The 17,191-nt window shown below is 42.0% G+C and overlaps 1 protein-coding gene across 4 annotated transcripts in view; it reads left to right on the top strand.

The window, feature by feature from the left end:
- PAPSS1 (3'-phosphoadenosine 5'-phosphosulfate synthase 1) overlaps window positions 1-17,191 on the top strand; it is a 106,599-nt gene that overhangs the window by 52,127 nt on the left and 37,281 nt on the right. For all 4 annotated transcript variants that reach the window (XM_027600049.1, XM_027600050.1, XM_027600052.2 and 1 more), the window contains one exon: window positions 6,569-6,704. In XM_027600049.1, coding sequence (XP_027455850.1) covers window positions 6,569-6,704 — 136 coding nt within the window. The remainder of the gene's footprint in view (window positions 1-6,568; window positions 6,705-17,191) is intronic.

The following is a 17,191-nucleotide window of genomic DNA, read 5'->3' as shown; positions in this document are numbered from 1 at the left end:
TCTGTCACTTGTTTTAAAGTGTACTTTGAGCTTTAAAAGAAATTGAAATTTTAGTAGCTTTATCTAGAAAATATTTTGACATCTGTTTAGATCATGTCAATATGCTAAATCTCGTCTCATAAAGGATAAAAAGTGATAAACTTTTTAAAATAGGGAGATATATTGTTTTAGAGAATAAGAAGTTTGAATTAGTGATAGTGTCAGACATTCCTTCGATGTTAAAATTCTAGTTATTAATAACAAATAGTAGTTTACAAAACATGCTTATGTAAATTCTTTGAACCACAAAGCAAACCTTTAAGGATGGGTGGCATTTCCATCCTACATATGGAGAAATTACAGGGGTTAAATGTCTTGACCAAATTATACAGCTAAAGGGTGGGATGAGGGTTTGATTTGCACTTAGGACTTCGGGCTTCAAAGCCATCTTCGATCATCTGTAGCAGAGAGCAATTATTGGTGTATGTGCTACTTTTATTTAGAGTAATCTGCAAAACTTCTTAGGATAGTTAGTACTTGGTATGCAACCTTGAGGAGCCAGCAGGATTTTGATAGGAACTGTGAGAAATGGAATTTCAGTTTTAGGGAGCAGGAGGAGCAAAACTCCATGCCTTTGAGAGATGACTGGTTGTTAAGCAGGAGAGAGGACCTTGAGAAGACAGAGGAGCTTAGCATTCTACCCTGAGATATTAAAATCTTGTTCAGTCATAATAGGGGTTTACATGTATTTATGCTTTGTGCTTTTCCAACCACATTTCTGTCCTTTGGTCCTTACAGTGATCCTTGGAGGTAGAATCCTGAGGAGTCTTAGGCTGTGGGTTCAACTTGCCCAGAGCTACAGAGGCGCCTGTTAGGAGTCAGGGTTAGACTCTGTCTTAGGTCTTTTGTGCCTTGCTAGGAGTGAAGTCACAGGCAGCCTTGGAGCATGAGTGAGTCACAAACGAAGTGGTGCTTTAAGAAGCTTGGCCTGGTGGTCTTGTGTAGGATGTCCCCAGCCCACCTCCACTTGCACCGGTACTGGCCACGCTCTCCAGGTCTCCAGCCTAGATGGTCACAGCCGTGCCCTGGCTGTAGTCTGCTTCCTCCATGTCCACTGTAGTCTGTTCTCCTCAGAATAGGCAGAGTGAACCTTTATTTTTTTTATTTTTCATTTTTTCCTTTTGATCATGGAGTTATTTAATATATACCCCCCATATATATCCAAAAAGAAGGACAATTTTTGTTTGTTTTCTGAATATGTTTTTTTCTTTCTTTCTTTCTTTCTTTTTCTTTCTTTCTTTCTTTCTTTCTTTCTTTCTTTCTTTCTTTCTTTCTTTCTTTCTTCTTTCTTTTTTTTTTTTTTACCAAATTAGCTTTATTTTTTATTAACATATAATGTATTATTTGTTTCAGGGGTACAGGTATGTGATTTATCAGTCTTACACAGTTCACAGCGCTCACCATAGTACATACCCTCCCCAATGTCCATCACCCAGCCACCCAATCCCTCTGACCCTGCTCCACTCCAGCAACCCTCAGTTTGTTTCCTGAAATTAACAGTCTCTTATGGTTTGTCTCCCTCCCTGGTTTCGACTTGTTACATTTTTCCCTCCCTTCCCCTATGATCCTGTGTCTTGTGTCTCAAATTCTTCATATCGATGACATCATTTGATAACTTGTCTTTCTCTGATTGACTTATTTCACTTAGCATAATAACCTCTAGTTCTATCCATGTTGTTGCAAATGGCAAGATTACATTTTTTTGATGGCTGCATAATATCCCATTGTGTATATATACACATCTTTATCCATTCATCTTTCGATGGACATCTAGGCTCTTTCCATACTTTGGCTATTGTGGACATTGCTGCTATAAACATTGGAGTGCAGGTGCCCCTTTGGATCTCTACATTTGTATCTTTGGGGTAAATACCCAGTAGTGTAATTGCTGGGTTGTAGGGTAGCTCTATTTTCAACTTTTTGAGGAACCTCCATACTGTTTTCCAGAGTGGCTGCACCAGCTTGCATTCCTACCAACAGTGTAGGAGGGTTCCCCTTTCTTGGCATCCTCGCCAACATCTATCGTTTCCTGACTTATTAATTTTAGCCATTCCAACTGGTGTGAGGTGGTATCTCACTGAGAATTTGATTTGTATTTCCCTGATGCAGAGTGATGTTGAGCACTTTTCATGTGTGTTGGCCATTTGGATGTCTTCTTTGCAGAAATGTCTGTTCATTTCCTCTGCCCATTTCTTGATTTTATTTTTTTTTCTTTGGGTGTTGAGTTTGTTAAGTTCTTTATAGATTTTGGATACTAGCCCTTTATCTGATATGTCATTTGCAAATATCTTCTCCCATTCTGTCAGTTGTCTTTTGGTTTTGTTGACTGTTTCCTTTGCCCTGCAGAAGCTTATTATCTTGATGAAGTCCCAATAGTTCATTTTGTCCTTGCTCCCCTTGGCTTTGGTGATGTGTCTAGGAAGAGGTTGCTATGGCTGAGGTCAAAGAGGTTTTGCTGCCTGTGTTCTCCTCAAGGATTTTGATGGATTCCTGCCTCACATTTAGGTCTTTCATCCATTTGAGTTTATCTTTGTGTGTGGTGTAAGGAAATGGTTCAGTTTCATTCTTCGATATCTGGCTGTCCAATTTTCCCAACACCATTTGTTGAAGAAACTTTTTTCCATTGGACATTCTTTCCTGTTTTGTCAGAGATTAGTTGGCCATAGAGTTGAGGGTCCATTTCTGGCCTCTCGATTCTGTTCCATTGATCTATGTGTCTGTTTTTGTGCCAGTACCATACTGTTTTGATGATTACAGCTTTGTAATAGAGCTTGAAGTCCGGAATTGTGATGCCACCAGCTTTGCTTTCCTTTTTCAACATTCTTCTGGCTCTTCGGGGTCTTTTCTGGTTCCATACAAATTTTAGGATTATTTGTTCCACTTCTGTGAGAAAAGTTGATGGTATTTTGATAGGGCTTGCATTTAATGTGTAGATTGCTCTAGGTAGCATAGACATTTTCACAATGTCTGTGAGCATGGAATGGTTTTCCATTTCTTTGTGTCTTCCTCAATTTCCTTCATGAGTATTCTATAGTTTTCTGAGTATAGATTCTTTGCCTCTTTGGTTAGATTTGTTCCTAGGTATCTTATGGTTTTGGGTGCAATTGTAAATGGGATCGACTCCTTAATTTCTCTTTCTTCTATCTTATTGTTGGTGTATAGAAATGCAACTGATTTCTGTGCATTGATTTTATATCCTGCCACTTTACTGAATTCCTGTATGAGTTCTAGCAGTTTTGGGGTGGAGTCTTTTGGGTTTTCCACACAAAGTATTATATCATCTGCAAAAAGTGAGAGTTTCACTTCTTCTTTGCTGATTCGGATGCCGTTCTTTTTGTTGTCTGCTGAGGCTAGGACTTCTAGTACTGTGCAGTGGTGATAGTGGACATTCCTGCAGTGTTCCTGACAAGGGAAAAGCTCTCAGTTTTCCCCCATTGAGAATATTTGCTGTGGGTTTTTCATAGATGGCTTTTATGATATTGAGGTAAGTACCCTCTATCCCTATACTGTGAAGAGTTTTGATCAAGAAAGGATGCTGTACTTTGTCAAATGCTTTCTCTGCATCTATTGAGAGGATCATATGGTTCTTGTTCTTTCTCTTGTTAATGTATTGTATCACATTGATTTGTGGTTGTTGAAACAACCTTGTGGTCGTGGTGAATAATCCTTAAATGTTGGGTTCTATTGGCTAGTATTTTGGTGAGAATTTTTGCATCCATGTTCATCAGGGGTATTGGTCTGTAATTCTCCTTTTTGATGGGGTCTTTGGTTTTGGGATCAAGGTAATGCTGGCCTCACAAAATGAGTTTGGAAGTTTTTCTTCCATTTCTATCTTTGAAACAGTTTCAGAAGAATAGATATTAATTCTTCTTTCAATGTTTGGTAGAATTCCCCTGGGAAGCCATCTGGCCCTGGTCTCTTGTTTTTTGGGAGAGTTTTGATTACTGCTTCAATTTACTTGCTGGTTATACGTCTGTTCAGGTTTTCTATTTCTTCCTAGTTCAGTTTTGGTAGTTTATATGTCTCTAGGAATGCATCCATTTCTTCCAGATTATCTAATTTGCTGGCATATAGTTGCTCATAATATGTTCTTATAATTGTTTCTGTTTCTGTTTCTTCGGTGTTGGTTGTGATCTCTCCTCTCATTCATGATTTTGTTGATTTGCATCATTTCTCTTTTCTTTTTGATAAGTCTGTTTAGGGGTTTATCAATCTTATTAATTCTTTCAAAGAACCAGCTCCTAGTTTCACTGATCTTGTCTACTGTGCTTTTGGTTTCTATTTCATTGATTTCTGCTCTGATCTTTTATTATTTCTCTTCTGCTGGGTTTAGGCTTTATTTGCTGTTCTTTCTCCAGCTTCTTTAGGTGTAGAGTTAGGTTGTGTATTTGAGACCTTTCTTGTTTCTTGAGAAAGGCTTGTATTGCTATATACTTTCCTCTTAGGACCACCTTCGCTGCATCCCAGAGGTTTTGAACAGTTGTGTTTTCATTTTCATTTGTTTCCATGAATTTTTTTAATTCTTCTTTAATTTCCTGGTTGACCCATTCATTCTTTAGTAGGATGTTCCTTAGCCTCCATGTATTTGAGTTCTTGCCAACTTTCCTCTTGTGATTAATTTCGAGTTTGAAAGCAATTGTGGTCTGAAAATATGGGAATGATCCCAATCTTTTGGTACCGGTTGAGACCTGATTTGTGACCCAGGATGTGATCTATTCTGGAGAATGTTCCGTGTGCACTAGAGGAGAGTATGTATTCTGTCGCTTTGGGGTAGAATGTTCTGAATATATTGGTGAAGTCCATCTGGTCCAGTGTGTCATTTAAAGCCCTTATGTCCTTGTTGATCTTGTGCTTAGATGATCTGTCCATTTCAGTGAGTGGGGTGTTCAAGTCCTCTACTATTTTTGTATTATTGTCTATGTGTTTCTTTGATTTTGTTATTTGTTGGCTTATATAATTGGCTACTCCCATGTTAGGGGCATAAATATTTAAAATTGTCAGATCTTCTTGTTGGATAGAACCTTTGAGTATGATATAGTGTCCTTCCTCATTAGAGCGAACCTTTAAAAATCTATATCTGAACATATTGCTCCACCTTTTGAAATTCTCCAATGGTTGCTCATTGTAATTAGAATAAAACCCAAGTGCCTGTGAGGCCCAGTGGGGTCTGGCCCTGGCCTTATTTGTTGTCTCTCTCGTTCTATCTCTGCTCCTCCCCCTGCTCTGACTTTCCTGGCCTTGGGCCACATTTGCCTTCTTTCCACTCCTCAAGGACTTAAAGCTCCAGGACTTTGTTTCAGCTTCAGACTCTGTACTTGCACTGCCCCTCTGCCTGAACTATTTGATCTCCATGGCTGGTTCCTTTAGTTATCTCGGGTTCAATGCCACCCTCCTCAGAGAGACCTTCACTTGACTCCCTTCTCTGAAATGTCATTGAGTCTAATCCCTGGGAGCTGTGCTCCATTGCCCTGGTTGTTTTCTCTGTAACGTTCTTCATTAGCCAACATTTGGGTGGTTTCTGCTCGGTCTGTCCCACTAGAATGCAAGCTCTGTTAGAGTGAGGCCTTTCTCTGTCCTGTTTGCTGCTGCATTCCGCAGTGCCTAGCACACGTACCAGCGCATGTACCAGTTACTCGATAAATAATGAATGAATGGTTTGATGGATGGGGAAGGACTTTCTAGTGAACAAGACCAGGTAGGAAGGGACCATAGCAGTCTAGGTGCGTTATTAGCCCATAAGCTGAAGCGAGGGGGTGGGGGAGGAAGAGTGAGCTTTAGCTGTGCTGTGGAAATGGACAGGTCCCAGAGGTAGCATTCCTCCTCACAGATGCGGGGAAAGAGCATGAGTGAAGCTGTGAGAAATTTGAGGTGGTGTGGACATGGGAAGGTATGTGTTTGTGTCCAGCTCTATCATCATTACTTGGATTGCTCAAAAGTTTAGGATTGGAGAACACAGAGGCTGGGGTGACCCAGGGTTACAGATGTTTCTGTTCATCAGCATACAACAACAGTGAAGAGAATGTTTTTGTTACCTAACAAGCCATAATCACTCATTTTGGTTTTGTTTGCCTTTCATATGTGAATATCATAGTTGTGTCACAGACCCCTCTGAGAAGTTATAAAATACATTCTGATTTTATTTTTTAAACTTAAGATCTTTTTTTTTAAGATTTTATTTATTTATTTGACAGAGAGAGACACAGCGAGAGAGGGAACACAAGCAGGGGGAGTGGGAGAGGGAGAAGCAGGCTTCCCGCTGAGCAGGGAGCCTGATGTGGGGCTCGATCCCAGGACCCTGGGATCATGACCTGAGCCCAGTGCAGATGCTTAACGACTGAGCCACTCAGGCACCCCTACATTCTAATTTTAAAGCATCTCTAATCCCAATTCAGTTGATACGGCAAACAGATTTACCATTGGCCTTAAGATGAGGGTGACTTGCAACTATATGTAGCTTGTGTGAGAAATGTTCTTACTTATTTTGATCTTGGTTTCTATTTAAAACATTTCTTTCTTTTTCTTCTATTAGATGGTTATGGAACAAGGAGATTGGCTGATTGGAGGAGATCTTCAAGTCTTGGACCGAATTTACTGGAATGATGGTCTTGATCAATATCGTTTCACTCCTACTGAGCTAAAGCAGAAGTTTAAAGATATGAATGCTGGTAAGACATGGATCTTATTATCTAACATGGGACTACTTGAAGTCTCTGCCTGATGGGGAATTTCTGGAAGAATTTTCCCATTGCTTACTAAAGTGTAAAAGAGAATGTTGAGTAAAGATAAATGCAGGATGAAATATGTTGGAGAGGTAGTCTATCTAAACCTGCCTGGGTAGTTTTGTTATATTGGTGCAATTTGATCTAATGTTATTTTGTATACTGTGTGGGAGATGGTTGCCAATAACAAATTGACCTTTTATTTGTGTATTATAAAACTTATATGCTAAAGCTGAATAGAACTATGGAAGAGAAGTTATTTGAGTAATTCACTCATATCATTGTACTTTATATTTCAGAATATCTTATGAGTCTAATATGTCACTGTAGAAAGTAATAGAACAACAATATCATGCTGGCTGTTCATTCAGCAAATGTTTGTTGTGCATCTTTATGCCAGGGTGCCAGGTGCTGGGGATCCATAAATCAGTAAGACAGGAGCCTGTGGTGTAGAAGAGAAGGACTTTAAACGGATAACAGGAAAAGTTGTTGAAGAGTAGGTTAGTAGTGGTTTCAGATTTCTGGATTAGCATGAAATGGAGTAGGAGGAGAAGAGTCTGTAGATGCTGTTCTTTATGAAGTACTCCAGGACCGGGGTTTTTATACCTGACAGTTTGCGATTAGCTGGTCTTTTACACAGAGGTAGGTGAATGATGTGTTTATACTGGTGCACCCATACTCACAAATCCAAGCTTCCATGTCAGGCACCCACATTCACTATAGAGCTTGGGAGGCTTTTTTAAGATCTGAAGAATTTGAAAGGTCCACTACAGAAGAGGTTAAGCCCTAAACCTGGGTGCCACTTTTTAAAAATATTTTCTGTGTAGAAATGGAGTGGGCAGGGCTGAGAAAAGTTAATGTGGTGGCTTTTTAAGGAGCTAGCTGGCTACCCAACCATATTTGTTCATCAGAAGCCCTCTTTCGAGTAACTACAGAAGCCGGGCAAGAGCACTTATTTCAGGAGTTGTGTCTAGCTTCTGTGAACTCTGGTTCCTGCTTCACTTCCTAGAAGTCATGTGGTTGTGAAGAAATTACTCCCTTCTCCAAGTCTCACTTCCTTCAGTTGTAAAAATGAGGACAGTAGTAGTACTTAATGCATAACATTTTATTTTATTTTATTTTATTTTATTTTTTATTTTTTTGAAAGATTTTAATTATTTGACAGAGAGCAAGAGAGCACAAGCAAGGGGGATGGAGAGGTAGGCTCCCCGCCAAGCAGGGAGCCCGATGTGGGGCTCGATCACAGGACCCTGGGATTGTGACCCGTGACCTGAGCCGAAGGCAGATGCTTAACCATCTGAGCCGCCCAGGTGCCCCTGCATAACATTTTATTTTCAAAAGCAAAATGAGGGGCACCTGGGTGGTTTAGTCGGTTAAGCATCTGTCTCTTGATTTTGGCTCATCATCTCAGGGTGGTGAGATTGAGCCCCATGTCGGGCTCTGTGCTGAGCATGGAGCCTGCTTAGGATTCTCTTCTCTCCCTGTCTCTCTTTGCTTCTTCCACCCCCACACTCTCTTTCTCTCTCTCTGAAAAAAAAGAAATGAAAAAAGTGAAATGAGATCATTGTGTAGGGCACTGTAGATAGTAGCTGGCCCATGGTAAGAGTTAACGTGTCATAATTTCTGAGTCTGAAGATAGGCTGACCTGTATTTGTGTAAAGGTTAAAGAAAGAATATCTGTTTATTCTTAAACTCTCCTGTACTTTGCTGATATTTGAAATGAGAGCTTAAAATAGATCAGGCACTGGAGGCCACACACTGTTCAGAGCTGTGCGGTTCCCACTCGGCCCGCCTGTTTCATTCAGTTTCTGTGTGGCCCCTGTACGGTGTCTGAGCATAGGACCCCAGGCCCCCTGCCCCTCCTTAACTTCACTATCTCTGGATTTGAAGCATGGCTTAAACTACTTGTGCAGGAGTCTCTCTGAATGCTACACTTGGTGCCTGCCCATACAATAGTGTCTGCTTCTTTTTTGCTAACATGTTTTGGGCTCAGTCATAGGGGAATATATCGTGATTGCTGTAAGTCAGTGAGGGCACCTCATTCACTGAAAAGAGAATTTAAGGGTCTTTGTGTAAGTCTCTTCTGCCATTGAGATGTAAGAGCGAGGGGCTTCTAGAAAAGGGTTTTTTTTTTTTTTAAAGATTTTATTTATGAGAGCGAGAGAGAGGGCGCATGTGCATGAGTGGGAAAGGGGCATAAGGAAAAGCAGACTTGCCGTTGAGCACAGAGCTGCCACCATGGGGCTCGATCCCAGGACCCGGAGACCGAAGGCAGATGCTTAACTGAGCCACCCAGGCGCCCCAGGGGTTTTCTTCTTGACGAGAAACTGGCTTAGGACAAAAAGTCGTCTTTCCCTGTCTTTTTTTTCCTGCTTCACGTGCTGTCAGGGAAGGGGACAGTGTTTTGAGCTCTGGTAGCTATTTCTGTCTGTGAGAACCCATGAGGGTCTTAGACTGTCTGAGTTGCTGACCCAGTGCTAGTGTCTTCTCTATCCAGACTTCTAATTCAAAGACTTAATGTATGTTTGAATTATTTAAGACACTTCTAGTTGGATCTTCTTTCATTTGCAACCAGAATTATCTAGGTTTAGTACATACAGGCTTTTACTTTTTTTTTCTGGTGAACAAGAGTATGTTTAATGGAAGATGTGCTGAGACCGCCTCATTTACTTTAATTTTTTGCCAAAATTTGAATTCATAACTGTAATTCATGTTAGGAAATTAATTGTTGGCACTGGTGAGGAGTCTTATCAAGGAATTATTCATAATTGGAGTCTTCAGTATTACATCTGTTTTTCACTCTTCTCTCAGAGCCAAACATTTTAAATCATTTAGAGAATTTGTTGCATAATGAGTGATTGCAACTTTGTTTAAAGTAGCTGAGAGCCAGTTATCCTTACATCAGACAACAAAGATTGTGGAGTATTATTTTGTTTACTTTTCCATTTTAGACTAAGGCAAATAAGCAACAGACCCAGGAGTTTCCTTTGTATTCTTGTTCCTTCTTAAATTTAGGGGCCGTTAACAAGTCCTCTGCTGGGTGTCTGTGTCACGTACATAGTGCAAGGAGAGAAAACGGAATCTTTATTTTTTCTTTTACCAGGGGTTTCTTTTCCTACCTCTTCCTCTTCTCCCCTCACCTTTGAAGAAGAATTTTGAGATCGGACATGGGCTGTTATCTTGTGTTCATTAGTATGATCGCTTTTGCTGTTCTGAGACCGTTCTGTAGCTGGAAGGTTTGAGTGGTCTTTAATAGCCACAGCAGTGATTGCAAGGTGATGCTGTTCCAGAGGGCAGGTTCTTTGAATCACTGATGGTTGACCACTGTCATGGAGAGGAAGAACCGATTTCACTTAAGCCAAGTAAGAGCCACTTAGTGTTTATTACACACAGAATATTCCTGTCTTGCTGGATTACCAAGGGAAAAGTTGACCTAACTTCTTTCAGGCTAGTACTCTTGTCACACTGTTGAAGAAATCTTTGAGAAGGCTTTGTAGAGTTGTTGAACTTACAAACACATTTTATTTTTTATTTTATTTTATTTATTTTTTAAAGATTTTATTTATTAGAGAGTGAGAGAGAGCATAAGCAAGGGGAATGGCAGGCAGAGGGAGAAGCAGGCTCCCTGCAGAGCGGGGAGCCCAGTGTGGGGCTCCATCCCAGGACCCTGGGATCATGACCTGTACTGAAGGCAGATGCTTAACCAACTGAGCCACCCAGGAGCCCCCAAACTAGTACTCTTATACCCCAAAGTATGGCAGCAATAAATTGTTTTCCATTCTAAAGCTTAGAAATGCTTTGAAATTGTAGTAAAAAAAAGTTGAATATAAAGCTTTTTGTCAACTGGGCTCTGTGCTTGCTTATTCTCCATTCCCTTTCCTGTCTGTTCTGTCTTGTGTCTGTGTGTTGGGGTTGGGGGGAGGTAGTGGGGAGAGGGGAGCTGTATCCTGCCTCCACCGTGTGGGAAACATTAGCATGTAACCAAAGAATACAAAAAGTTTGGGGGAGCTCTTGCCCCAGTAGCATCCTGCTTCAGCACTGTGATTCTGGCCATGCCTCCATGCCCCTACAACCACCTTCCAGTCACTGCCCCTCCTCACGGCTTCAGAAACACCGTCTCCTTCCAGTGCCCTCGGGAGTGGTAACAGGATGCAGAGCTGCTAGTGTCCAGAGGTCTCAGCAGTCCTTTTGGGTTCCCGTAACCCTGACCACCACTCTTCAAATACTCGCTTTGTTAAATTATGTTGAGAGCCTCATCTGAGTATGCCTTGACCAGACTGATGGAGGCTCCCCACACTTTGGATTACAGTATCTCCTGCTCACTGCCACTTATGGTCAAGAAAGTCTAGTGCCTTCACAGACTTTCTGCTTCTGCCTCAGCCTTCTCATGTATCATTCCCAGCTTTACCTAAAATATCCTTCTAATGTCTCCATCCATTCATTAAAATGTAGTTTGTTGGGATCGCCTGGGTGGTTCAGTCAGTTAAGTGTCTGACTTTTGATTTTGGCTCGGGTCCTGCATGAATCCAGGGGCCTCCGTGCTCATCCCCTTCCCACCACCAGGAACAACTCGTGGTTGCCCTTTCTCAGGGCCGTGAGATGAAGCCTTGTGTTAGGCTCCGCGCTCAGTGGGGGGTCTCCTTGAGATTCTCTCTCTCTCATTCTCCCTATGCCCTACCCCCTCCTCACATGTGTGTGCGTTCTCTCTCTCTCTCTGTCAAATAAGTAAATAAAATCTTAAAAAAAGAGAGTACCAGTTTGTGAAAAATGCTAATTAATGTGTTCATATTTACTCAAGTGACCTGTCTGTCTTATTCTTTTTCCCCTCATAAGCAGTTCAAGTAAAAGAAAGCCCAGTAATTTAGGACAGTCCAGAGGAAGGAGGGGAAATCATACTCTTTCTTACTTCTAACTCTCTTCAGAAAAACTCCCACAAAAACAAACATTGAACACACAACCTTCCCTAGCAACTCTAGAACTGTTGTCAGTACTCTCGTTCAAACACTACATTGAGGGTGCCTGGGTGGCTCAGTTGGTTAGGCAACTGCCTTCGGCTCAGGGTCATGATCCCGGAGTCCTGGGATCGAGTCCCACATCAGGCTCCCGGCTCAGCGGGGAGCCTGCTTCTCCTTCTGACCTTCTCCCCTCTCATGCTGTTTCTCTCTCTCTCTCTCTCTCTCTCAAATAAATAAATAAAATCTTAAAAAAAACCACAAATACTACATTGGCTTAGGGAAAATCAGAAATGCCTGTTACTAGAGCTTTGGGGGAGATAGAGTGGCAGATCAGATAGTATATAGCTTGGGTGGGACTGGAAGAGGAGACTTACTAATCACTGCTGTATGTAGGGCAGTTTTACAGAGAAGAAGTTGTGGGAAGTGGGGAGGTGTAATTCTGGGTTAGTGGCTGGGATGCTACCAGGCCTTGACTGTGGGCGGGGCAGTGGGGCCCAGTTCTGAGAGACCTGGGGCGGCCCTCCCGTGAGAACTGAGGTAGTCTGTGGGCACGCCATGCGAAGCTGCAGAGCAGGGTCAGAGCCGGATTCATGGCACTGTGTTTGCTGGCAGAGCAGCTAGTTTAGGCAACTGTGTCCTGCATGAATCCAGGGGCCTCCATGCTCACCCTCTTCCCACCACCAGGAACAACTCGTGGTTGCCATTTCCTTCCCCTGTCCCAAATCAGCACATGCTCAGGAGAACCATCTTCTGTTCTTCTTCCCCTCCCATCTTCTGGAAGGAAAGAGATCAGACCATACTGGTTTCCATAGTGTGTTGGCTGCCGGACTGGAGGGAAAGGGATAGAACCTGCTATCCCTGGGCTGTCCCTTTCCTTAGACATGAAATATAGAAGGGACAGGTTTTGGGGGTTAGACCTGCATTTGGCTTGAGTAATGATGAAGGTGGAAGGATTGAGGGAATGGGGACAGTAATGAGCAAGAGATATTGAAATGCTTTCAGTCATAAGTTGCTCTAACTGATGAATTGGATGGTCCGGATTAGAGATGCAGCTAACAGAAGCCATCTGTGTGTGCAGAGTAATTGAATCCAGGTGAACGGGTAGGTTTCCAGAATGAGTCCATGAGGAACTTCATAGGACCTAGCAAATGAACCTATTGCTCCAAGAGGGACCACAAGATGTCAGAAACAGGTGATTGACCCAGAATGGCCAAGCAGAGTATAAAATGTCATACATATATGATTACAAGTGTGTAAAAACATATGTGTGAGGAGAAAACTAGGTGATTGAGCAAAACAACCAGAAACAGCTATATGAGGATGGTGCATTTATGGGTGATCCCCATCCCCTCCCAAATGTCTTCAGTGTTTCATAGTTTTTACTTAAAAGGATAAAGAAAAGGTTGGTGTCATGGTTAGCAGGCCCTGAGGCTATGAAGATGTGGGGTTGGGTGTGTTGTCAGAGGCAGTGGGGAGGACAGGAAGGTGTCTCTTGGATTTGGCAGGAGTCTTATACTCATGAAGTAACAGCAGGAAGGAATTGGTTGAATGAATCCATCACTTGATCCTTCACACTGTCACCAGACTTATCTTCTGAAAACAAAGATGCAGTCCTGTGCTGTTTGAGTTGAAGGACATATGTTGCTTTTATCACACATTTATTCTCTGATTAGTGAATGCTTGCTTCTCCTCTCTGACTGGATTGTAAGCTCCTGGGCCCAGGACCGGTTCCACCGTTGTTACCTTAGGATGGCATATCTAACACGGAATTGCCATCCTGTCCCAAACTGGTTTCTTCCCTGCCCTTGCCTGCTCTGGGGGCTGCATGGAGTCTGGATGGAAGAGGGGACCGGTTTGTAGCTGAGTCTGGCGAAGAGGCGATGAAGTTTGACACAGGGATACAGGGATAGTAGAGCACGTGTGGCTGAGATGCAGGGACAGGGTGATTCACTGCTCGTGGAGGTTGAGGGAGGGAATGGAGTCTGAGGCCCTGAGCTGGATAATGGCGCTGTGCTCTGTGAGCGCGGTGCAGGGGGCCTCGAGGCCCGCAGGGAGGCCAGCAGGGGTGGAGGCACAGGTGGCTGTGGTGTGCTAGGAGGCAGCTGGGGAGACCGTGTGAGGCTTAGAGGAGAGTTTTGGTCGGAGGAAGCATATTGGAGCCAGTAACATACAGCCGTGCTTGGTGACCTCAGGTGTGGGGGGCGTGGGATGGGGAGAGGTCTCAGGGAGGGGGTATGCCTGTCTTCACTGTTGCCGCAGTGTGACCCCCATTCACCAGCGTGTAGGTTGTGGTCCGTCCGATGAGCCTGTCCATATCCTGGGGGAGGAATAAATGAGTGTGTGGAATGGATGGTAGAGTTGCTGGAAGTTTTATTTTATGTGGAAACGTGGGAACATGTTCCTCAGCCACAGTCTTCCGATTTTGCTGTCTCTCCACTTGCTCTGCTCTCTCCCACGTCAATCCTGCATGGTCCTGTGGAGACTGATTTTCTGTAAAACATGACTGATTCGCTTATAGCCCCTGTTTGGTACACGGTAACCTTCCTTAAGTTGGCATTCAAAATTCTCTGTAAGAATCTTGTGCCAGGTTTTGGATCCATCTTTGACAAAATGGATGATTCTCTGTTCCCCAGATGTGTCTCTGCTTTCCTTTCTAAACGCTTTTGCTCACACCAATCCGCTTGGTTGCAGTGCTCTTTTGACATCTATCAGCCACATTTCATTTGTCTTGCAGAGGTCAGTAAACAACAGCCTCCAAGCCAAATCTGGCCTGCTGCCAGTTTTTATAAATAAAGTTTTATTGGGAAAGGGCCAGACTCACTGGTTATCCATCGTCTGTGGCTGTTTTTGTACCCCTACTGCAGGGTTGGTATAGTTGTGGCGGAAACCCCCAAGGCCTGCAAAGCCTAAAATATTCACTCTGGTTCTTTATGGAAAAGGTTTGCTTTATACATGATGTCAGCAGCTTTGCAGTGTACTCTCCAGAAGTCAAGATCATAGAATTCCTGGTCTTTTCCAGGAACATGGGGACAGAGGGCCTAGAAGGAGATGGAAATCATAAATGTCAGTATTAAATTCTAGTCATCTTGTAGATCATCTCCCATATTCAAGCACAGTTGAAACCATGGACTTAGGTAGAACAGTCTCAAACTAGGCCTAAGGAATTATAAGTGGAAAGGCAAATATTTGACACCGAGAGTCGTGTGACAATGAGGAAATCACCATCCTTTAGAAAAAGAGAATGAGGATGTGAAGCTATAAGTATCAGTGGCCCCAGGTCCATTGTGACCCATAATTTTTTTTTTCTATCCTTGATGGAAGATTGATGGAGGAAAATTTAATAGTGATGCATATTGGGTTGTGTTAGTTGGGACAGCACCCTGGGAATGTAAGCTTCCAGTGGATCAGGTACTCTTATTACATCGTTCATCCACGTAGGTTCTCTAGTGGAGAAACCAGATGGTAGGGATGAAAATACAGTCTGGACCTAACAGACAGTTAAAACCATTTGTGCAATTCATTGATAAATAGTTAAAAGGGATTGAATAGAAGTTTAGGAAAGACCTGGTAATATTGGCAAGAAAAAAATGGGCAGACAGATCAAATGGTCATTGGATTTCTGAGTAGAACTGATAGTAAGGAAGTAATTCTACCTGGAAGAAATTTTGGCAGTAAAATCCTTTATATGCTGCTAATGTGAACTTTTACTAAGTCATCCATCTTCAGTTTCTCTCTTAAATGTCCAGTGTGAAGCTAGATTAATTCTTTTTGGAAAGAAAGCCTACATAGATAAATTATCAGGATCTGTGAAATATGTGTATCTGAGACCATTTATTTTATATGTTTCCTTTTGCACATCCTGTCATATGAATAATCCTGCCAAATGGTGATTTTACAAAATCAGATTTGACCTGATTGAAGTCTAGGCATGTAGTCCTCATCTACCTGAGATGTAACACCCAGACAAAGACAGAGGCCTGTTCCTGATTAAAGAGGACAAAAGCTAATGAGCACAGAGCTAATACGTCCTCACTTTGGAGACATTAGCTGAGAGTGTTAGTTTGTACCACAGTGGACCTTGAGCCACTAGTAGAACAGTGGGTTCAGTTTCTTGCCAGGAATATTTAGATATGTTTTTTTCTCTTTTCTTTTCTTTTTTTTTTTAAGATTTTATTTATTTATTTGACAGAGAGAGAGAGAGACAGCGAGAACACAAGCAGAGGGAGTGGGAGAGGGAGAAGCAGGCTTCCCGCTGAGCAGGGAGCTTGTTTTGGGGCTTGATCCCAGGACCCTGGGACCATGACCTGAGCCAAAGGCAGATGCTTAACGAATGAGCCACCCAGGCACCCCTCTTTGCTTGGCTTTGCTCTTCTCTTCTCTTCTCTCCTTTCCTCTCCTCTCCTCCCCTCTTCTCTTTTCTCTTTTCTTTTTTTTTAAGAATGAATCAAGGAACTTAGATTTACAAGGGACCGCAGTATGCATCTCACCATGCTGGGTACTTTATATTATTTTGTCTTCATAACAATAACCTTAGTATCATCCCCATTTCAAAAATGTAGGAAGTGAAATTCAGTCCTTAAAGGACACAGTCCATGGCTAGAAACTGGTGTACTTATGATATGAACCCATAAATAACCCTGTTCTAAAGTAATGCTTCTTTTGGTACCCTGCATATATCTTCTCTTTTAGAACTTGTTATGGAAAATTTCAAACTTAGCTACTTGTGAGTAGAGATCATAGTATAATGAATCCCTGTGTGCCTCTAGCCCAGCTTCAGTAGTTATCAACTCTTACCTAATCTTGTTGCATCTTTACCCCCCTCCCTACCTCACCCCTGCATGTGATTCTGAAGCAGAGCTCATATCCCCTTTATTTCATCTGTTTGAGTACTTACCTCTTAAAGGTAAGGACTTTAAAAAGGACAGCCATGATACCATTTTTGCAGCTAAATAATAATAATAATAATAGTTAATAGTCTTAATATAATCAAATATCCATTCGGTGTTCAAATTTCTAATAATTTCATAGTAGTCACTTTTTTTAATAGTTTGAATCAGGATCTAAATAAGGACCCTGCATTGTATTTGCTTCACATGTCTCTTGTCAAAATTTTTCACTTTGTTTTTTAACTTTTTATTTTGAAACAATTTTAAATTTACAGAAAAATTAGGATACAGAATAGGACCAAGAACTCCTATATATTCATCCAGAATCCATAGTTGCTAACATTATACTTTATTTGCTTTCTGGTTCTCACTCTCCTTGAAAGTTGTAGACATGATAGAATGCCTCATTACCCCTTAGTATGTCCACATGCATTTCCTAAAAATAACAGTCTCTTACCTAACCGTAGCATGCTTATCCACATCCAGAAAATAACATTGGTGTAGCACTGTCTAACCCCTATACTCCATTCAAATCAGGCCGTTGTCCTAATAAGGTCCAGTATAGCAAAACCAACAGCAATCAGGTTTTTTC

This window comes from Zalophus californianus, chromosome 2 (assembly GCF_009762305.2).
Source record: "Zalophus californianus isolate mZalCal1 chromosome 2, mZalCal1.pri.v2, whole genome shotgun sequence".
Taxonomy (NCBI): Eukaryota; Metazoa; Chordata; class Mammalia; order Carnivora; family Otariidae; genus Zalophus; species Zalophus californianus.
This window is presented reverse-complemented; position numbering and strand designations above follow the sequence as displayed.